Source organism: Antedon mediterranea, chromosome 8, assembly GCF_964355755.1.
Source record: "Antedon mediterranea chromosome 8, ecAntMedi1.1, whole genome shotgun sequence".
Classification (NCBI taxonomy): Eukaryota; Metazoa; Echinodermata; class Crinoidea; order Comatulida; family Antedonidae; genus Antedon; species Antedon mediterranea.
In genome coordinates, this window is record NC_092677.1 from 5,942,733 (window position 1) to 5,967,383 (window position 24,651).

Below are 24,651 nucleotides of genomic sequence, written 5' to 3' on the forward strand. Positions count from 1 at the left end.
TTAAATCACACAGAAAGTAAACTACTTTAAACAAATCACGGCTTCGAACCAACAGTAAAACTAGTTCAACCACTGTCAAGAAGTTATAAAATATCACAGCCGTTTTAAGAAATATCGGTTTCCGTTTTATTACAAGTTGTAAATAAACATTTTATTATTTTTATTGTGTAATGTGCAATGAGGGCAATTTAAATGTTTTCATAATCTATAATAACCAGAGTTTGTTTCCTAACAACGAAATGTTTCCTCTTTCTAAAAAAAAGTACAATTTAATCTTTTTGAGAAGATAAAAAATCTTCTTGAATTACCTAATTTGTTAGAATTTACTCCTCCGCCATCTCAACTAACTGTCGCCGACTTTATTGGAAGCGTTATGGTCTACTTACTGCATCTTTTATAGACCGGAAACGTTTCAAATGGGTTTCCATTCTCTTTCACTAAACATCCTCTCTTCGAACAAATAAGTTTAAGACTGAAATCGATTTTTGTTAACAGTATTTACATTCCAGAGGCTGTATTTACTAACTGGGCAATGTTTGTCAAACTAGGCTACATAATACTTTCCGTATCAAGTTGATAATCACAAGGCGATAGCTTAAGTGAACATGCCTAAGAGTACACTTAATCTGATTCAGTCAGTCAATAATCATGACGAGATATGACGTGACCATCGAAAGTCCGAACAACTCGTTAGATCACATTTCGTGATTGCATTCATTCAATTTATGCCTACAACACGTTGTAGAGAAAGCCTAGAAGATGAGTACCTATACCCGATATGTAGATGACAACCAGTGATCGGTTGTACGTGAGCTAAGTAGATCAGAAACTTGCTACCTCCGGGGGTAAATAAATAGATCGGATATTTTACGAAATGAAATTTTCCGAAGATTGAACTATAAATCAAACCAAGACGTACGTTTATTACGCAAGGAAAAAATTCTACTAAATTACTTCAATTGATGGTTTACCTGATTTATTTACGCATTTCATTTAATTCTGTAATACCTTTTTTGAATGTAAAAAGAAATCATGTCAACCACTGTAAGTTATGTATATAAAAAAATGGAACACTTCCAATTATATTAATGATAAATAGTTTAACATTCAAGTATCATGCTCAATTTATAGTTGTTGCTCGTTTGGGTTTACTATAAGAGGAAAGGAAATGGCCTGTAATAAAAACAAACTGTGACCTAATACGTGTACACTATCAACATTGTTCCCATGATCAGTAAAAAAACAATAACTCGGAATATCACTGTAAAAAAAAAACAATATCTCCTATGATGGCAGTCAACTAACAATATCTCGTAATATACCGTAGCGGTCCAAAAAAAATATCTGTTAGGATCGGGGTCAAAAATACAATAAATATCTCGTAGGATCGCGGTAAAAAATACAAATATCTCGTAGGATCGCCGTAAAAAATACAAATATCTCGTAGGATCGCGGTCAAAAATACAATATCCTGTAGGATCGCGGTCAAAAATACAATATCTCGTAGGATCGTGGTCAAAAATACAATATCTCGTAGGATCGCGGTAAAAAAAAAAACCAATAAGAATATCTTGTAGAATCGCGGTCAAAAATAAAAAATAATAGTCATGTCTTGTATGATCGCGGACAAAACACTAAATCTTGTAGTATCGCGGTCAAAAATACAATATATTGTAGGATCGCGGTAAAATAAAGGATATTGTATTTATATTGTGAACGGTTTTTTTTTTCACAATATTGAGTAGGATCGCCTGAGCTGCAATGAGTTACGGAAACTCAGAAATAAATCTGTACTGCAGGGATATAGTTATAAATAATATTAGTCACTAGTAGTCACTCGATGTATAACATATTAATTAACACACTATACAGGTATACTGATGTGAGTATTATGTAGGAATATCATGATTCAACAATAGCTTGTATACAACACACATTAACAAACAAACAAATGTTTTGTTTACATAATCTTACGTACCTATCATGAAAACATGTGCCGTATGTATGATCGATTCGCCTACTGTACATTGATACGATCCGGCATCAGTCGCTTTCGCATTCCGAATTGTTATTACGTAATGTGTCTTGTTCACTGTTAAATTCAGATCTGTGCGCCGAAGAGGTTCTGCCCCTTCACTGAGTACTGTTAGAAGAGTAGAAGAATAACCATAAACTACGGTATGTGAGGCATGACAAATGCATCAAATGGTTATGAGTTAGGATGTACATGTACATAAACTACTGTAGTGGCATAGTTATTTGAGCATGTCATAATACCTCATCTCTTTTATGATGATAATCATCATCAATATGTTGCATGTGCAAACATTAAATATATTGTCCTTCTTAAACAATTTTTCTTTCAAATTCTGTTAGTTGATGTTCCATAATAGTTACTCACATTAACCATTATCCCTAACATGTATTCTTCTAAGACCAAGAGACCATATTTTAAATGTTTGGTGGGAGAGAAATAATAAAGTGATAATAATAAGGTAGAGGAGAGAAAGAAATTGTGAGGAAGACCGATGAGGGAGGGAGAGATATGGAAAGTGAATAATGCGTAAGTTTGGAAAAGGTTAATGATGATACTCTTTGATAAGGCAGTGAATTCTCCCTGAGGAGGTAATTTAGAAGAATTATAGAAACCTCACAGGAAATCAGTAATTATCATCGGGGCAAACATTACAAAATATAGCTTCAAATTAAACTACATCATTTTTCTAGCGCGGAACAAGTTGATCTTCGTTATGCTTCACTGACAGTGTGCCTGTGCGCATACTACTGTAGTATTTTGGTAAAACTTTTAATGTCAAATCGACCAAGTTGCAAAAAATTCAAAAATCGATAAAGATGTCGTTTACTATAAAAATGTGACATTTTTAATTGATTAAAAGCTACTGCTAAGGGCAAGCAGTCGTGACGGGTCTCTTTCTGAAATGACTGACCTATGCATGTTTTTTCTAACCAAATTTAATCATAAACATTTAGATATCACCTATTTGGCAGTTCACCTTTGATGAAGTCAGTGAATGTGCTGTGTAAGTCTCGAACCATTAAGTATATGATGGGTATATTCAAAGCTCTAATATTAATGATCGACTCAATAACTGCACAGTGCATTATATCATATAATTACTTTTTTTCGATATGTATAAATCAGTAAGGTTAAGTTCACTCCATATTTAGAAATGATGATGATGATGAGATGAATATTATGATGGTGATGACGACGACGTTCATGATGATGATGAAAATGATGATAATGACAATGTTGATGATGATGATGAGATGATGAATATGATGGTGATGACGGTGACGTTAATGATGATGATGATGAAGATGATAATGACATTGACAATGTTGATGATGATATGATGATTATTATGGTGATAGTGATGACGGTGACTTTAATGATGATGATGATGATGATGAAGATGAGAATGACATCGACAATGATGATGAGTAAATAAGCATATTTTTGTATGATTTTGTTTCATGCATTCCCAGAATACATTTTTGTTATTTACAATCTTTGATAATCTAATGAGATGGCTGATTATTTTGTGAAAATATATTTGAATAATAGTTACCTAAATGTCAACGTTTATTTTAATGTGTGACTATCTGTCAGAAATAAACCAAAATAATATGATTCATGTGTGAAAATATATTTTTATGAAAATAATTAATTGCTTATAATGGTCCGTCTAAGCACAAAGTCCTAAGACGAATTCATTTTGTGTATCTGTACCCCTATTTATGTCAAATATCTTGGCCACTCTCACGCTATGGATGTAATTGTGTCCAATATTCTTTTCTCTAAAAAATGCATACCTAATATTTCAACGTTTGGTTTAATTTTTGTCCACCTATACTTTCCATAACTTTGCTTGTAATTCCCAAGTCTTGGACAAGCTAATGTGATAGATGAATTGTTTTGAAAATAAACCTTCTGATCAGACTGGTTCAATGATTCTGAAAGATACGAAAGTTATAGAATAGTAAAATTCATTCTAGGTCAATCTTTTTACGGAAACATTGTTAGGCCTAAAATCAGTGTTATCATTGCGACTACAGTATGTAAAATGTCTCAGTAGCCTAATCAAATCATGAATACACAACTGAAACAACCTAATTTTGTTCATAGGTACTAAAAATAGAGGAAGGAACGAATGTCGGCTAACTTTATTGTCAGAAAAGCTTTTTCATTTCATTTATCATTATGACATCAACTTTAAAACCAAGTTTCAACTTGGCGAATGTTAAAGCTCAGGTACAGGCATGAATTTTAAATATAATATTTGGTTAATTGTACATAAATCAAATATTTGTAACAGAAATCAAGACGAAAAAACATGAATTTCCCTTAATATGGTCAAATACAAAATTTGGCAAAATTCTTCCATAAAAACCAGAAAGACTTTTTTTCAGTAGTTAGGTAGTTAACCTAATGTAATAACATGTCTGGTCCCTAGTAGGTGAAAAAAGATGGTGGATATACAGTGGATAATTTTTGCTATAGCATGAAAATAAAAATCTGAAGTTGAATAAAAATACCAGAAATGTAATATTCAAGTTATATTACCTATATTTAGTCATCTGATAACATTTTTTACCACACTGTTTATTTTTCATAGCTTTTTAAAATGCCTCTCTATTTACAAAATTTGTGTACAAAAGAATAGAGATTTTACTGTGTAATTTGAACTATCCCCCACTGATAAGAAAGTGCTTATTTTCAACAAGCTCGTGTAACACAAATAAAATCCCAAAAATTATGAAACATAGGGGAAACTATAGATCGATAATTATTGGAATGTATGATCAATAGAATTTTTTTGCCCGCACATGGCCTTTAAATGGCAAATGTAAATAAAAACGTTTAATTTAATTATAAAACAGGAAATATTAAAGAAAAATGAAACATTTACGTACCATTGCTTTTTGGATGTGGCGTTGAATTCTGAGTGTCTTCAGAAGTTGTTTTCTGTGCTGTCGAAGAACTCGTCAGAGGGGGGAGTATAGAGAGGCAGTTGTCATCTTTGCATGGGATATCTGTTGAACCGTATATTAATGATGTACACTTTCCTATGGAAAAGAAAATCACAAATTAAAACGTCATACTATAATGTATAACAATATGAACTTAGTCAATGTAAGGATGGGATAAAATAATTGTAATACATAAATAAAATAATAAAGTGAGATTCGGTAAAAACCTACTGTATAGAATAGGTTATTAATCATGAAGTGTAGGTCTAATTCTCCAGGACTGAGTATACTAAATGCATATTCACGAGACAATTCAAAGTAAACGGAATTAACAATTATTTGTAGGCTTATTCATACCTAGAAGTATACAAGATAACTTTGTTAAATAATTTAACGAAAGATTTGAAATTAGTTTTCTCATGGCAACTTATAAAATAGAATAAAATCAGTAAAATATTAGAAGACAAAGTAAAATACACAGTACAGTAAAAACATACAGACTAAAATGCATATACAGGATTTACAAAATATAAGTGTTCCCAGATGTTCCAAAATACAATTATTTGTGTTTGTCTCATTATATTTAAATATGTTTACGAATACATACTAACATGCAATTGTATTTAAGGAGATAAACTAATAATAAACCAATTCATATATCTCCGTACTTTGTAAGCAACTGCACAATTGGAATCAATACAACGGAATGGAGGTGCATAATAGCTCTATGTGATGTCAGGTTAGTAGTCCACTAAGAAAAAAACCTACATTTTCATGCGATAATTTAAAGCAAAAACACCTTGTAGTATACGATTGCAAACTAATATACTGACGGTATTTTAGAAGATTCTAAAATTACACAAATTCATCTTTGTAACTGGTATTAAACTACACATTTTAAATCAGAAAAAAATTATTCATCACCATCATAGGTCAAAGGTTCAATTACTTTTTGGCAACAAACCTAGAACATGGTTAAACGTAGCTTCCATTCGAAGTACATGCTTTTAAAAGGCTCGTACAATGACTGAAATACCCCGTTTAAATAACATTCCATCAACCCATTTATTAAAGAGTTTCTTAAACCGAGCTAGCTTGGTTAAGTATCGTTATTTACCGCTTTGCGAGCGAATCTTTATTCAGTTTCAAGGTTTTACGAGTGAAGATTATAGACAGTGTAGATGCCTAGTGTATTTATTATTAGCGTATGCAATGGCATGATTAGGTTCATGATAGTTGTTAAGTATGCTACGCTTGGTCATGGTCGACCTGTTGTTGACTTACAACGATTCTATCAATTCATTTTATACACACAAAAAACACAGCCATGCGTGAAAAATGAGCAAAACTCTACAGATTAACATTTTAACTTTTTTAAACCAATGAACCAGCATGTAAACACCTCCAACATCCTCAGTCAGATTAATTCAATCATATAGCCTTCTTCTCTCTGAAGTAATTCTTAGTCACCGATAATAATATGTACCATCATCTGCAATTTCCCTCTAAATCCATATTTTTGTTCTAAATGTAAGCATTTATTTTCTTTTTTAACTTGTTACAATTTCAGTTTAACCCCTATGAGACTGTTTGCTGTTACTTGCATAGGTATAGGGTAACAAAAAATAAGCGCAAAAATGCGCCTAAAATGGACACTTCCAAACCGGTAATGCTTTATTAAAATTGGTTTTATTGAAGTTAATACATAGTATTCTTTGAATAAAGAAGAGACAGAAGGCGGGGAATTATAAACACTACTACAGACCCTTTGCTGATTTTATTTGAATATGTGAAATGAACACGTTTGGACGTTTGTACAGTATACCTACGTAACGCTATTATATTGTACTTTTGTTATTTGTGCCATTTTGTGCAGAATCAGAATCTTGCCGATGGATACGGTCGCATGACAAATGCACATTATAATTATGATTTAAAATGATGGCATATTCGTATCTTATGATGACATCCTAACTACAAATAAATTAGAGATAATTGGATTGCGTAGAATAAAACGATACTAGTAATTGTTAGAGGAAATGGAGATATTTACATAAGAATAGAATGCAACAAAAACATATTCATCATAAGATAGTTACTTAAGATGTATAATCTACCTGCGCTGCACTACAGTTACGTATATAATAGTGGACGTTCTAGAGATTTACAAACGATAGAATAGCAATACAGTATTTACTTTGCCAAAATCTAGAACAGGTCAATTTAAACGTATGGCGATACCTAATCAAAGAAAACAATCAGGTAATTACTAAGGCATACATTAGAAATCGTCATCATCAAAACAAATATTAAGCTATGTCTACAGTATCAAAATTGTTGGTATATATGGTAGTGATATTCCCAAATACGGTGGTCTTCATCATGTTCATTACATTATTATAGGTACATTACATTTTACAGGCTTTACTGAATGAAATCGACTGGATAATGTTTCATTATTGTTTACTAATTTAATAATTCATAGTAATGATAGTAATGCAGTTCAAATACATGCTTATTATTTGGATTGAAGTGCTGTTAAAAGAAAAAATGCAGTTGTTGGAATTGGGTATGTTTCATAAGAAAGATATCACTTTCGGGATTGCCTAGTAATTTTGAACGTGAATACAGTAATATATGTGCTATAATTAGGCTATAATTATTTGCATTGTTTTGATAAAAGTTCAGTTGGTGGAATTGTTGTCTTACACGAATAAATTATAATTGGAAAGAAAGACACTAACTGAGAACAGCTTGAAACATAATAGGCTTATAAAGCATTTGGAACATTACACTTTGCCAAAGCGTTGAGAGAGAAAGATGGTTTAAAACCATGTAACACAAAGAAATCATAGTAATAGGTCTACAGATTTGTTAAAATGGTGTTCATTTTGAAAATGTAAGGAAAACATAATATATCTATTTTTTTTTTTTTTTTGCCTTTTATCTATACAGTACTATTACTGTTATGGATATCGTGATTCATGTAAACACAGGAGAAAGCGTGTCGTCTTATACGCATGCGTCGTCAACATTGTCTATTTATGGTGTCATACAAAGACATAGATACGAAGTACCTTGTCACCTCTATCATTGCATGTTGTAGTGAAAACACATCGGTATTGATAAAACACAAAACAATGCCTGTAAGCAGTGTACATTAATAACACACACTTTGAAGACCGAAGAACAGGACACATTTTAATTAACCTTTAAGTTGAACTTGTTACTGCCGATTTTATGAGTTTCAATTCATGTCAAAAACGTATTTGGAAGTTTGTTACAAAAAATATGAAAACAAAAAAACGAAGATGAAGGTTGATGTGTATAACGTAACACGTGTTTTCTAGTAAAAGAAGAAATAGAATGTACGATGTGTACAAATACATATCAATGATTTGATCAGATTTGAAACGTATATTTAATGGTGATTCTGGTTGCTACCAGTATAATTATAATTGTACTGAGAGTTTCGTTCAAGACGTGTTTGGGATAAATTAATACATTGCCTAATCAGAAGAGATAAGTATCCGAAATGTCACTCATTGGTCAACTGGCTTACGATGCGTCCCAGTAGAAAACAAGCTTTACCATTCACACACCACGATTGGTATTCAGCAGAATAAGTTATTTTAGTTATTGAATATGTTGCTATTTTATAAATGTCAAAGATTAGTTCGGGTTGCTTTGGTAATTTATCAATCAATTATTCTAAATCAAAATGTCTCATTAACTGAAGGCAAGTACAAATATTTGATAATTTAAAGAGCAATAAATAAATCCTTTTTGATGACGTAGGTAGAACAAATAATTTAATTGAATCTTAAAGAAGCTTTAACAAAACGACTTCCTCAACACGTCAATGCAGTAAAGATGATTAAGAACTTTTAGTGTAATTTTAAATCGTTGGATCTCTATACACATTTTAAAGCATTATTATAGATCTGAGTTTTTATTTAAACATGGTCTCGACAAACCGACGACATAGAAATCCACAGAGCTATTTATCACTCAGTAATCGTGATAAAACATTCTTAAAAAACTATCCTCCCCATAAAATGAAATCCCCAGCTTACCGAAAAATAAGAGATAATTCTTAACTCAGGAGGATTTTGCTTCCAGCATAAAGACAAGCCGAAATTCATGACGCGTTTATGATTTGAAGTTTATGTTAATGGTGTATGTTATTATGACAAATGGTACGAATCGTAAAGTTGTGTTTCCTTCAACCTGTCATTTAGGTAAGTCACCGAGGTATATTTGCAAATCTTTAGAATTAGTTCAAAATTGTGATGTGTTTTCTCTAATAGGCTATATGGCTTTTAAAGCCAACGAATCATCTGACGAAAAGCACGCAGATATAACTTTTCATATAATAGTTAGGTTATGAGAAAATGGTTAAAGATACGAAATGTTTTTCTTTTAAACCAATCGTAGGCCTAGGCGGAGTTTTGACTTAATTTATTAGAAAAAAGATAAATATTTTGGCACATATAAAGATCGACTATATACTAGACTATACATTTCAAATTCAACACAATGTGCACTCACTTTCAGACATTATATCGCTGTAAATTAGTTTAAACATAATATAATTTAACTTTACCGTTAGCTAGAACACTTAGGACTATAACGCGAGAATTTGATTTCGATCTCGGCTTGTGATTGGCCAGAAGATGACAGACGATATATACATTTTGGCGCTTGACTGACAGGAATTTAATACAATATTATTTTCAATGAACGTTCAACTTAACGCACGCACGATGGTTTTTCAATATTTAATACTCTAAATTTTAGATGGAAATTGATAGACTTTGCAAATGCCAAATCAAAGAGTTGCAACTTATAATCATGTCGTTTTTGTTTTTAGAAATAGAAAAATTAACCTTATCAAATGAAGCACAATAAGATTAAAATTTACATAATGCATAAGTGATTAGAGTTTCTTATTGATTATTTTTCTATAAATCACAGTTGGGGGTGTCATGAATTATGCAAAAGTACCAAAGCAGGCTCCGTGTACAGTTAATTAATAAAAAAGGTATTATTTCATTTTCAGTTAAAATCAAGACTATAGTCTAAACCAAAAGCTGAAATACGTACACTTTTTCAGAGATAAAAATAAAATCATATAACATTGGCAATTAACTACAACTGCGCGCTGCGGAGAATATGTACATAGTACAGTACTGTTTTCGCAGCCAGACAAAGATAAAAAAAACTGTTACGAGTTCCTATCTTGGCAAGGCGTGCTCCTGCTGTAGATTGCCTTGAATCAAACAAGACTAACAAGAGTTTTAAACAAATCACAAACGATTATTTTTTTTTCAATTATATTGGACTTAAATATGTTGGGACTGGGAACAGTTTGATACCACACCCATCTCATCTAGTTTCAAATTTTTAAAGTTTTTTTTGGGTTTTTCAGTTAAATAGGCCGACTAACCAGAACGTCGACCCGGACTATTCGCTGGGCTTTCTACGGGCTCTTTTTGCTTTACAGTGCATTATGTTGATCATATGGACGAACTGGAACAGCATATTCCATAAACAATATAAATAATCTTTCAAAACTACCAAATATGGTAGTGATATGACATCATCATGTCCATATTATGGTCACATCACATTATTTTATCACATACAGTTTAATAGTGTAAAATAAACCATGATTGGATAGATGATGTATAGAATAGGATGATTGTAATTGGTTTTGTCTACACTATCAAACTAGTTTGACAAAAAGTTTGATGTGCCCAAAAATGGTAGTTAATATGTTGAAATATAATAATGCTATGACATCATTATGTCTATATATGGCCAAAGAACATTTTTTGTGTCACACACATTGATAGTGTAGGCTGGTAATACGTTATAGCATGAAAGATTTTTTTACTCCATGGTTATAGTGTATGTCTGTGATTTAAGTCGATAAAGACCTGTTTTGACAAGTATAAATTTGGATCAATAATACAAGCATTCGAGTAAAAATGACAACTGAATGTAAGCTGAGAAAATATGCAATTCTCTTATTGCATTTGAATCAAGATAATTTACATCATGATATGAACATTATTGTTCTAATTTACACAAGTTCAGATTTTGGTAGTTTTGCTTTCCAGGATTGATTTCATATACTTTGTTCTCTGTATAACAGTCTAAGGATACATTTTCAGTTATTACATCTGATAAATGTTAAGAAATTATGGATCATACTTAAATGTCCATTCATTTTGCACAAACAAATTAAGACTGACATTATTTTGTGCAATTATCTTTTAGACGATTCTCTATATCTAAATTACTCCAGTATAACGCTAAACGTAACTTTTTTCTTTTCCTCTACGTGATATTGTTCACTGAATTTGCTTACGATACTGTGAACAAATAATGTTATTGTAGAGATGCAGGACTGAGAATATATCGGGTGATTTGTTTTTTCAATTTTTAATTCTTTATATTTTTTAATTTCAAAGAAAATACCTGTAACATTTCAATAGTATAGATATATAGTACGTGGCAAAGTTATTTTATCCTATGTATGTTTCGTGATCAACCCTTAAACGTAATTTATCCGTTTAATCATGAAATAAATCTAAACGGTAATAAATTATGTTTGATAGAGTGATGCAAAAATTCTCATTAATATGGCGTTCTACATTGTAGGGATAAGAAACCGCTGATATAGTTATATTGTTGAACTTACCTAATCGTGTGATTGCGTTGCAGACATACTTAAACTAAAACACAATAAAGTATCATAAGGGAATAATGTTTTTTTTACAAACCACGTTTGGCCCGGATCCTAAGTTTGTCATATATAATAGGCAAGCTATGCGATACGGTATCACATGTTTTAGATATATGACGCCTGTTTCATATACCATAACCTAACCTAACCAACTCTTCTATGATACATGCACCACATTTGGTACACGTAAATGCGTAATTTGCCTATGATATTATTCAAATATAGTGGAGATTTGCATATTATACAGGTGATTCGGGCGCCAAATTTAATAAAAATAAACAATAAGTCTACAATAACAAGTTTTGTAAGGATATCTTTCAGGCCTAAATATTATATTTAAAACATTTTAAAATTAAGGAAATATTGTAAAAAAGATTGGGATTCATAATTTGCATATGGATGACGTTGCAATTTCTTCCAATTAAACGTGTCTGAAGTTCGAGAAAATAGTTTGATGTATGTCATTTTTTCAATATACTTATGTGTGTTTTTGTGTGTTTAGTTGTTTCATTTTCTGTATTTGATATGCTTAAAATGCGCGATATAGAAAGTACGCAGTTGTCATGAGCCCTGACTAGCAACATTAAACACATTCATTTAGTCAGATATTTAACAGATTCAGTTCCAAACGTTCTAGAATTGTAAGTAAACTTGTGAGATATTTCTATTTTTATAGATTTCTAATATTGTGTTCTTTTTTCAGATAATTTTGCTGATGATGAATTATATAAATGTATACACATGTCACTCTTCTGACTCAATCAATCGAACGCAGTGATGCTTTGTATATTTGACCCATATGCATTTTCTGTCCACATTATAATACGCAATGAGGAGCGAATGAACAAGGTTCATATTGAGAATTGTTAATATAGACTACTTACAATTATCAATGATTGCTATGGTTTAATTGCCATCATTCTGGTTGGTTATGGGGCGGGGGGGGGGGATGTGAGAATGGGTATGGGTTTATGACGACAATACAGAAACTGTTACTACTGCCTGAAGTGACCTCAGTAAAGAATAAACCTCCTTATTATATTGTGTTTAGTTTACACTAGGCCAAATAAGATTATGTCAAAACTACAGTATGCTTTATATTATCCTACGTTGTGATGTAATCTTTGCGTTAGGCCTATCTTTAAGTGCATTATGGAAGACGACTATAAAAATACACAACAAGAATAAGAGGTGATTAAATACTACGAGTATTACAAATCTGAATTAAGCCAATTAAATCGTTAGAGAAATATGCACAAGGAGAGGCCTACTTTAATGTACAACCGGATGGTTTTCTTCCATCCAACATGCTGAGAGTTCAAGAATCTTCGAATGTGGAGGCCATGCAAAAGGATAGGATACAACGATACACGAAGTTATTTGTTACTGCGATTATTACAAATCAGATGTAAGCCAATTATAAAGCTTGTGATGAGCCATTTATGTTGGGAGGCCTACTTAAGTGGGAGGTTTGGAATAACTATGAGATACGACTGAATTTTATTACATTTTTTGATCATTTTCAAAGACAAACAACATTTCCGAATTGACTTATTTTTAAATAGCATAAATACGGTATCGTTACTGGTGAAGTTACTGTCTTATCGTAGGCCGAATTAAATATTAGAAAACCATGCAAAAGACACCTACTATTGAACATTTTTAGAAACTGTAGTAGTGAATGTACTACATTATTAATTGATAACTAATGTCAGTTTGCAGGAATTTAAAGAAAATATTTTTTAAAACATCTTGTTTTATACCTATTTTACATTCTGAGAAATTTACATCTTTAAGAGAATTTTGAATTTGAAAAAAAATTAATTTTAAATTGAATTAATGTTTCATTCATAAATAAAGGTAATAAATAAGGTAATACAACATTTACAAGAGAACAAAAATATGGCTATGATTTATGATCAATTACTTTATTTTCAATTTTGTTATGAAACCATGCATAAATAACCAAGCCCATAACTAGGCCAATTGTGTATTCTTAATGTGATGGCCTGTTATAGTGCAGTTAATTTTCTAACAATAAGGGTGATAAAACACATTGTGTTTAAGATTTTTAAACAATAAACATTTGATCATAAATGATAGCATATCGAATCCATTATCAACTTATCTGGATGTGTTTATTTTCTAGCTTTTAAAGTAATTCTAATGGATCTGGAAAGCTTTTTCCAATTAATACGTAAACCTCTGCACTGAATTGTTTTTTAGAATGAAGAAGAGTCACAAAAAGAGATGAATTTAATACAATTTGAAGTCTGTTAGTTGCTGTTATTTATGTTTAATAATAGTAAAAAAATGTCAATTTAGTAATAATTCTTTCTTGAACTTAAAATGACCACGGGGGACGATTGAGTACTAATCATGTAATTTATAATATTGAAGGGAAAAAATGACGTAATGTATTTTGTATTTAAATAAGTTGATGTGATGTGAGATACAAACAAGTATCCTCTTTCGTTATGACTGATTCCGCATTTAAAGTGAATTACGACGAAGACCAATGTGTATAATTAACGTAACGATCAAAATGGTTGAATGTCTTAATATAGAAATAAGCAAAAATTGTAATCATAAAAATGAGAAATGATATGTCAAGGAACGAAGACAAGTTAGTTCAACCCTTAGTTTAACAAGATATAAAACAAATGTATTTCCCCAGAGGACAATTCGGTTAAACCAAGTATTAACCTTTTCAGTTGTTTTTAGGTTATATGCTAGAATTGATTTTGAGTATGAAAACAGAGCTGCGATGAAAGCCGACTATGACAATTTATTGATATCCTAGTTTATGTCACATATTCGTTATGTTTTCTTCCAAAACGAACCTTTTATAAGTAGAAACTACGATAACCAATATAAATGATTACGAAATCTTTTCAAAACACTATCAAAACAGCCAAGAATACAATGTACAGTATGTAGGTCTAATTTAAGATGGGGAAAATGAAGTAGTAGGGCCTAGTTAAAAGATTGAAGGATCATGGACAATAATTTTTATAACACGTCATCTGAGTATATCATTGCCATTTCATTGGTAATCACGTGCTATTTAGATTCAGCATTTAATCTATTGCAAGAAAGTGTTTTAATTGTACTGCTTTACGGCAGCTTTTGGTTTTCCAAAAATTGTTTGCAAACGCGGAGCATGCAATGGTCGATCGCTTTTGAAAAAAGAGTGCTGCCTACTGCCATTTTGAATGGCCTGTCTCCGAGCATTTGATAATGAATAAAGATGGAAGCAATTGAGTTATAGAATACAGCTTTTCTTCAGAACATAGGTGTGTTATGTATAAACACGGTAGTGAATGTGCAGAATATTTTATTATCCTTTATTCTAACGATTGGATATTAAACCGATGGGACTCATCATTATTTTAATAGCATTTAGGGCCTATATTCATTTTGTTGCCATAACATACAATACTGCGTTTATCTAGCTTACAAATTCAATCCAAGTGTTCTGCTTTACTAATAATAGAGTCAATCCCCCATTAACCTAAACAAGCTGTATTTTCTCAACTTTATTCTCTTATAATATAGACAGTTCTTTATGGGATTCAAAAGAATAGTTTTCAGTAAAAAGATGACGTAAGAGCAACCATTAATCGCAATTGAACAATGTACACATTGACTTTAACAAATGCGCACAACATAATGGACTTGCTCTACATTATCTGGGGAAGGTAGATTTTAATATACGAGATGTTCACTGTGACAAATCATTTCCTGCTACTATTTCTGTCTTACATTTAAGAGAGTATTCTACGTGATCTATTTACAGTTCACTTTTACTAGAGTATGAGCAGAATCGATTCAAGAAGCTATGTTACAGAAGATGAATGTTTCAGTATTGCCATTTTATAACACCATTATAACACTATAGGTGTAATTATTCAATAGGCCCTATTGAATAATTACACCTAAATATAATATATCGTACGGGTAACAGTTAAATGGCTAGTATTGGTAAAGTTACCCAGGCGGTACCATAGTAATGATGGCCAGGTACAGTACAGGTAGCGATACTACATGTAAAACATGTATGCGATATATCACATTCATGCTTATTTATTTACCGTGGTCCCTACGCCTACCAAAGTTAGCGATAGTTGCGCCAATAAACCCAACTTACCCGGAAAAATATACCTAATATGATTAGGCCTAGAAGCAATGAGAACAGCGAGGTCGTCGCTTTCCACACACCCCACTGATGATGGCAACGTATATAAAGATGGAGATAGAAATATGAATTGACCTAATCAGCATAATTAACAAATGCATTTTGCATTTTGACTATTGACTAGTATAAAACGATATCAATTTTCAGGAATGCAGTTCAATAATTGCTATAGTTGTCAATGGTATAATACTAAAACATCATGCAGACAACGAATGATAATCGTCCTTCGACAATTGAGATATAACAGTATTATAAAACGTGAAAAGAAAAAGAAGACAAAGCATAGAATTCTGAAATGCAAGATGACTGCATAAGGCACACTTGTATAGGTAATAATTATATGTGATAGTAAGCAAATGAGAAGTTTATTACTCTGACTGGCACATATCATATGCTTATAATATACATTGTTATAAAGGTAAATATCATTCTTAAACATTGAAGCCACAATTCATTAAAATATAGAAACCAAACGTGTGAGTTTGAAGATGGAAAGTTTGGCGAGCCAGCTAGTCAGCTGGCGATAAAAAAAACAACTGTGCAAAATAACGCTAACGTACTAAACAATAAAATAAGAGACAGACTACAAGGTACGGGTTTCAGCAGTTACAGACAGCCAACAGTTGGTAATAAACAACCAGGTACCTGTCTGGAATATTTACAACATGATAATAGGCCTAGAGTTCGGGCGCGTCTGTAACAATGTCGCGCGCAATTATGTCGGCAGGTGAGAGGTCAAAATTCATTCATTCACATCAGACATAATTAAACAAAAAGCTGTCATGTGAGCAATCAGTAAAAAAGATACTATGGTAAATATGTATTATTGAATACAATTGAGACACTCAAAATATATCAATGCAAACATGCATGAGAATAAATACGTATGATGCCTTATCAAAGGAATTATTATAATCTGTGTAAATAATAAATATAAGAAACAACAAACAATACAGAGAATTCAAGAGTATATGATGTTTATACTATTTGAAAACCATCACCAATAAACATATATGAATGTACATCTGAATAAGTTAAATAAACATGGCGGGTGAAAATAATGATGCTACTCATAATTATTAGTTACTAGTCATTCTCATTTAGAAACCGCGTATCAAATATTAATTAAGTTTATGAACGTTTGTAAAAACAAACAATGGTTACATTTGTGAAAACATGGGTATTTTACTTGTTTAATTCAAAAGGAAAAACTAACTACGGTATATATTTATATATTCAAACTTCAAGATTAATAAAGAAATTATTATAACTACAAAATAATATGATTGAATAAATATCAAATGAGCATTCTAATTTATTCTAAAATAGCATTCTTCGTAAATCAAAATTACCCCTTGCTCTCAGCTACTGAGAGATGTAGCGCGCTGAAAACGAGGTCAATTCATTACGCGCTGAAAACGAGGTCAATTCATTACGCAATGATATTTCTCAAGGTTATTACATAATCGACTGAATTCGTGACCTATATCTTCCTCAGCAACATTCTGTAAAATCAAATTCTTGAATAGATAGTTGTACGCCCGTGACACAAACTAGATACAATTATATCGTCTGTTATCTGTTATGTTATCAAACCACGTGGCGTTCACACGATTCAAAAGTAGGATTATGAACCATTTCATTGAGTCGTAGTTTGTCATTGGAATACAGACTAATGAATATTCATACTAGATTTAGTCTAGGTTCTAGACCTTGTTTCAAATTAATATTATAAAAAGATAACTATGTTAGCACATATGGCGTTCCATACGTAAAATACTTAAGCTAATGATAACGTATTTTCCAGACACAAATCGAAACACCGACTTACTGGTGATGGACTAAAATAAAAAAGACAACTAAATTCTTAGGGAAAGTCTTTTAATTAGATTAAATTGAAATGACAGTTCACACATGATTATTTAAACTTTTTTTTAAAGTCAACGATTAAAATAAAAGGTTTATTTACAATACGATAACAAAAAGGCACTTTTTTTTTTACAGAAAACAAAATAAATTCGAAAAGTTTCATCCAGATAAAGTATTTATACTGCCTTTGATGGGAATAACAAGTCAAACTAAATTACGCTGTGAATATCAACAGCAACATTCCTACATATGACTTTAATATTATTTTCATCGAAATTCATAATATCTTAGATTAAATGAAACTTTAATTACTGTAGGCCTAGGAAAATACAATGCTATTACTGTGTTTAGATAATTTTCTATATGTTTCGTGAACATACCCGGTCGTACACTGGAATAATTTGATTTTAATATTAAAAATAATTTTAAAAAGGCATGCATCTGTCGTTGAAAACAAGTGTATGGTGAGTGTTTTGCTTCGAGCATCACATAATCGTCATGTTTTACTATAAATGTCTTATAGGCCCACAGAAACCTAACAGACATAAGGTATTAGTCGTGAAGAGCAACATACAAACTAATTGGATTTTTTTTAAATTATTACTGTTAACTACATTATTATGAGATGAAAATGATGAATGAAGCTAAAAATGTGTATTATTATTATTTCATAATATAAATCACAGGCCGCAATTGCATTGTGAAAATGACATCGCAAACAACTCATCATTTGACAAATGCTTTACGATGCTGAAATTTTTATGAAATTTGAGAAAACATTAGTACAATATGGTTTATTATTCTTAGATTTATCTCGCCTACTCTTGGGTAGATAAGGACAACGAAGCTAACTTGCGTATTGACAATTACCCAGAGGCCTTAAGAGAGACAGCCGACATTGCAATAACTATCGATTTTCAATAATGGAATCAGTGAGTCTAATTTCAAGCAGATATTTTGGATCTCAAGCCTGACATTATACTAAGCGTAATAATTTGAAGCAGCTAAGCCACTGTAGAAAAAAGGAGTATTACTGATTCAACAGGTGTTAGTGTGGACAATCAAAAGTATGTGTTAGTTAAACTCTGTCTACATATTAGTTTGAAAAAAAAAGAAAAGATGTGATGTGCTTATATGGTAGTGATATGCCCAAATATTGTATTGATATAACATCATCATGTTCAAATGGGCACATCACTTTATTTGCCGTACACAGTTTTATAGTAGTTACACATTGATGTTAGCATTCTGGTGACTCCCTAAAATAATGTGCAGTGGGTATAGTTTCAGTAGGATAAACGGTGGATTTCTGAACTTCATAAAAAATACCTCTCAATTTTAATCATTTAGGCAGTGGCACAATATAATATAATCAAATTATGTAATTTAAACTATCGACGACGACGATGGCGATGATGATGACGATAGCGATGATGATGATAATGGTGGCGATGATGATGATAATGATGACGATGGCGATGATGATGATAATGATGACGATGGCGATGATTATGATAATGATGATGGCAATAATCATGACGATGGCAATGATGATGATAATGATGATGATGGCGATGATGATGATGATGATGATGATGATGATAATGACGACGATGATGATAATGAACAGGATGATATGATTTAATACAAGGATGACGTTAAATGTTAGAAAGAGTAAACAAGAATCGGCGATACAAAATACAGTCATAATGTGTAGACAATTATGAATGTTCTTTACACTAAAGCATCACTTACAGTTACTGCTAATCTTCAGGAACACACTACACACTAAAATAATGCTAGTTTAATTAAATGTTCTAAATATACACATGAAATCGATCATCAACAGGCATAGGCAGTACAATAATGATATAATACGACATCAATCAACCTACAGTACACATTCCAATAATGCAATCAATTAATCCAACTTCAAGTTAGTATTGGTACTTAGCATCGACTCATGGCTTAATTCGAATAATTTCACAATTTAGGTACAGGTGATCAGATAAAGTGCAAATTTACGAATTAGTATAATTGAATAAAGGTAGTAATCAAACATATTATGAGTCAGAATAATATACATTTCTCTGTTTTATTTTATACTTTACAGTTATCTTAAAACACAGTGTCACATTGCATACGTATTACCTCTAAATTATTCATAATAATGATACGAGCAGAATTCAGTGGTGTAACATAACCAAGTCACGTGTTGCGGCGATAGGCTATAATAAATAATTTGTAACATTGATAAAACTGACGGTTCTTACTATTTGTACTGATGATGTGATGGAATGAATATTACACTGATGAATGTAATAATTATAAGGCCTCAAAAATGTCATGTAGCCATGACCAAAACCAAATAAAAATAAATATACGGTCTACTTTTTTTACACGATGAGCATTACTTTTTTTATATAAATGAGTACATGCATGAGCTTTTTTAAAACCATTTATTAATTTATTATTTTAGACAATTTTGGCTTAGTAAATTTAAAATTTAAAAGTCAAGGAGGGAAAATCCACCAGAGCCAGTTTTCAATCGATTCTCTGCTTTAAAAACTTTAAACACTTTTTGGCCTAACTGATCATGACAAAACTGATGATCAGTGATTACCGGATATGTGGATAAAGATAATTAACATTAATACAATTAATAGTGGTCATTTGTTGTATTAATAAGATGATAACCCTAATATCAATTAATTTGATAATAAGGAACAATGATTATAAACACAGTGATGACATTAACGAACGTTGATTAATAATGACCATAGGTTACCTAACATCACACAATGCGTGGATCCCAAGTGTTCGCATTCTCTTATGTTTTGTGAATTACTCACGCATCGTTACATGATACACGCAAGCATAAAAAAAACAAGCAAAATTGTACTTTAAAAAATGCTGAATTTTGTTTTAAGCATTTTGGCTTAACGTGAATTAGTACAGAGTATATGTTACTATTCTGATTAGGCCTACCACACATTTTCTTACTATTTTAGACAGTGCAAGGATTTTTTTCGAAAAATGGCGACTACCAATTTCAATTTATTAGATTTGAAGATTTTACTGCGAGGAATAATAACACAATACAGATTATGTTATTGTTCAGATGTTTTCCCTACTGTGAACTGTGATATTATTTTGTACTTTATCTACCACATTGAAAAAAATTGCGAAAAAAATCATAATTTTCGGGTATGACTCGATCCCACGACCTCCAGATCACTAACCAGACGTTCATCCTGTACCTATAGACCACCGAGCTTGCTCCCTACCCAATATTAGTTAAATATACAATTATCATACAGATTGAGTGCATATATTCCATTTTACAACATCGTGACTGGAGATTATGATGATGATGATGAGGAGGAGGAAGATGATAATGATGATGATGATGATGATGATGATAAAGAGGAGGATGATGATGAAGATAATGATGATAAGGAGGAGGATGGTGATGATAGAGAGGATGAGGAACATGATAATGGAGAGGATGAGAAAAATGATGAAGAGGATGAGGAACATGATGATGGTGATGAGGATGATGTAGAGAAGGAAAAACATGATGATGATGATGATTATGATGATGATGATCATGAAGAGGAGGATGGAGAGGAGGAAGATGACAATGATGATGAGGTGGAGGTGGAGGAGGAGGAGGATAAAGGAGAGGAGTAGGTCATGATGATGATGATGATGATGATGATGATGGAGAGAAGGAAGATGACAATGATGTTGGAGAGGAGGATAATGACGTTGGAGAGGACGATGATGATAATGGTGATGGAGTTGAGAAGGAGGATGACGGAGAGGAGTATGACATGATGATGAGAATACAGTATAAATGGTTCTTGATAATCAGTTCCCTAAAGAGATGTCTTTTGACTACTGTAAGCTAAACACGACTTAACAAACCTACATCGCGGTAATCTCAGATCTAAACCATAACAATACATTATTTATTCCACTTCACGTTTTAAAGTTTTCCGACGACGTACTAATTGGAAAATGATTACCTCACAACACGTGATAATTAAGGAAAACTACCTCCTTAGAATTAATTGCTATTTTTTTTTTTTTAAATAAACGTCAATGGATTGGAAAAATCAATAGTAATAATGATAATATAGGATTACTTGACAATAAAGCATTGAATTACATATCGACTTTCAATAATTATAATTTGCGATTCTAATTTCGATGCCTGCTTCATATTCCAGTAATTATTATTAACATTTATTTTATTTGATATTTATTTGTGAAATATATCTTTAAGTTGGTTTATTACATGATTGTATATAAATTGGATTAAATCTCCTCCTTGCAAACTATGGTGACGATAAGTCATTAACAGTCTTCTACTTATATGGGCCTATATATTGAGTTTGAAGTTTTTAAAGCTGTATTAAACACTCAGCAGAAGGTCTAGTACTACTAGTGGTAAATGCATGCATATAATGCTTCGTCAACATGTTTTTTAATCTAATATCAATTAATTATGCAAACAAAAAAGACAACCCGAAGCATTCATTTCCCAAGCTATCTTGATTTTAACACAATTGAATCGTCTAGAGTTTCAACAGAGAGAATAATGAAGATAATAGAGAAAATAATAAAATGATGCACCAGATAAAACAGGCCAATCGTTAGTAGTTTAATAATATTAGTAAATCTTGTATTTTGAAATCGTCGTATCTTGTATTTTGAAAAACTAAATATCTTAATTAGCTGCACTAGTGAAAACGAAAATATTGGAAGCAGGTCTATGCAAGTAACAAAAACATTAAATACTGCTTTGCTCTCCAAGAAGTAGGCCTACGTGGGTTATGTGTCAATGCGTTGATCTATTTCAAGAATACAATTAATTGCCTACATCAGATGTGTACCAAGTATTCTGCCCACGTGGGCTACAACCGTCAATGGTATAGGCTATGATTCTGATAACAAAATAACATTTTACGTATAATTTACATTGATGGGATCAGAAACAGAATAGAGACCGCTAGAAAGAAGTTTTTGAAGTAAGCGATAATTTTTTTTTCGCCAGCGAGATGTTTTTTGTCATTAGCAAAGAATGTTTTTTTTAATGTTAGCGAGAAGTTTTTAGGTTAGCGAGATGCGATTTTTTACGTTAGCGAAAATGTTTTTTTTTACGTTAGGGAGAGGTTTTTGACGTTAGAAATAATTAATTTATAAGGCAAGAAAAAAGTAGATGACAGAAATACGATTTGCATAATTGTATAACCTATTTCTTATTGTACAATATAAATAGAGAAACAATCTGACACAAATTCTATTTTGTGCCATTACTAGAAATGTAATATGTATTATTGTGCTTAATAGCTGCTGTTAGATATATATATTATATGTATTAAACTATTATGTTCTGCCTTTTTTATGCTCACATTAATTTGAGATGTAATACGTTATTGCAATTCGTAACACGCATGTAGCACGGAGGCAAAGGCCGTCCTATTTAAATGCATACCGCTAATATTCTATTTAACAAAAGGTTTTTTTAATAAAAGGGCTGAGACAGAAATTCATTAATATTTTGGATGATGCCAAGATAGAGAGATAAGAAATGGAAAATGAAGCTGTAATTATACTATTATCTAGTTCTTCGTCATTTAATATTTTGGTGTAATGTCAAATAGTTATTAAATTTTGCCCAAAAAGTGGTTAAAAAAAATATTTACAAAAGCAGACAATAGTCAATAGTTATCGTTTTGATTTAGCTTTTTGATTATTTTATGTAGTACTTTATTTGCATATCGATTGAAATCCAATGTTGAAGTTGTGTTTTGACCTATACCAGGTACCCATTTGTACACTAGGTGAGCTAGGATACAAGGGATGCGGGGAACTTTGGATTCGAACACACGATCGGTCCAACACAGTGCACCAGACGCCTTTACGATACACTGCGGTATTGTAATTTTAATTAGTAATTTTTAAAAAGAAATAGTATAATATTAATTTTAAAATAATATTAAAAACATCTAATATTAAGCATTGAAAAAAAAATGTGTAACGTTTGAAATTCAATCATAGTAAGTTTTGTTGTAAATGAAGAGAAGTTGGAAGGGGAACATTGAAGATTCTCCTTAAGTGATGTAAAACATTCTCAATTCAGTTCTTAAAAAGTTAAAAAAAAACTGTTTTACTCACATCACACGACGGATATATGGCGGAAACTTTTAAATTCGATGTCTAAAACTACGTAATACATTGTTACGTATCGCATGCAAATGTTTACATTCTATTACCTATATATATATTTGTTTAATGAAAACAGTTATTCTTTATTAATATTATAAGAAGCCACACAAGTAGATTGTGTTCGTGTGCACCGGTGTGAAAATCACGTAGAGCAAATCAATAAAAAAAAAAAAAAAAAAAAAAAAAACACAACTAAGATCAAATACCATTTTCCTATTGCTATTAAATGTCAAATATTTAAAAGAATTGACAGAACTTACCGTGAATTATGGCATGTATAGTCAGCAAAAGCATCACATAAAAACCTTCGCTAATCTTCATGGCAACGTATACAGCACAAGTAGTAGAAGTTATATATTCCCTTGGTTCTAAACGAACAATATCAACTCATCTCTGTGACTCGATTGCATTGAATGCACCACCAACGTAGGAGGAGGCCTACGTAATCGCTACGCATCACTGAACTTGACAGTCGTCTGCGTGTGTGTTTATTCTTCTGTCCATATCCTATTTGGCGTGTTAGTCCCTAAGCGTTTCAGGACAATCTACCGCATCAATTATGCAAAATCATGCCACTCTGCCATTTATCCTACGCTTT

At 31.6% G+C, this 24,651-nt stretch overlaps 1 protein-coding gene across 1 annotated transcript; it reads right to left on the reverse strand.

Moving 5' to 3' along the window:
• Positions 1-1,970: 1,970 nt before the first annotated feature.
• On the reverse strand, positions 1,971-24,494 carry LOC140057566 (uncharacterized). The gene is made up of 4 exons (XM_072103280.1): positions 24,314-24,494; positions 4,939-5,091; positions 3,838-3,978; positions 1,971-2,143 (listed from the first exon to the last, which is right to left on the reverse strand). Exons 1-4 carry the CDS (start codon positions 24,372-24,374, stop codon positions 1,971-1,973), a joined length of 528 nt encoding a protein of 175 aa, XP_071959381.1. The 5' UTR covers positions 24,375-24,494.
• Between the last annotated feature and the right edge of the window lie 157 nt (positions 24,495-24,651).

What these genes read in the sequence shown, in the direction of transcription:
- LOC140057566 (XM_072103280.1), bottom strand. Translation starts at nt 24,374, where the DNA reads ATGAAGATTAGCGAAGGTTTTTATGTGATGCTTTTGCTGACTATACAT. An exon ending in TATACATGCCATAATTCACG is followed by an intron (nt 5,092 to 24,313) that starts GTAAGTTCTGTC and finishes TCTTTTCCATAG; the next exon opens with GAAAGTGTACATCATTAATA. An exon ending in ACCAAACGTTGAAATATTAG is followed by an intron (nt 2,144 to 3,837) that starts GTATGCATTTTT and finishes CTCTTCTAACAG; the next exon opens with TACTCAGTGAAGGGGCAGAA.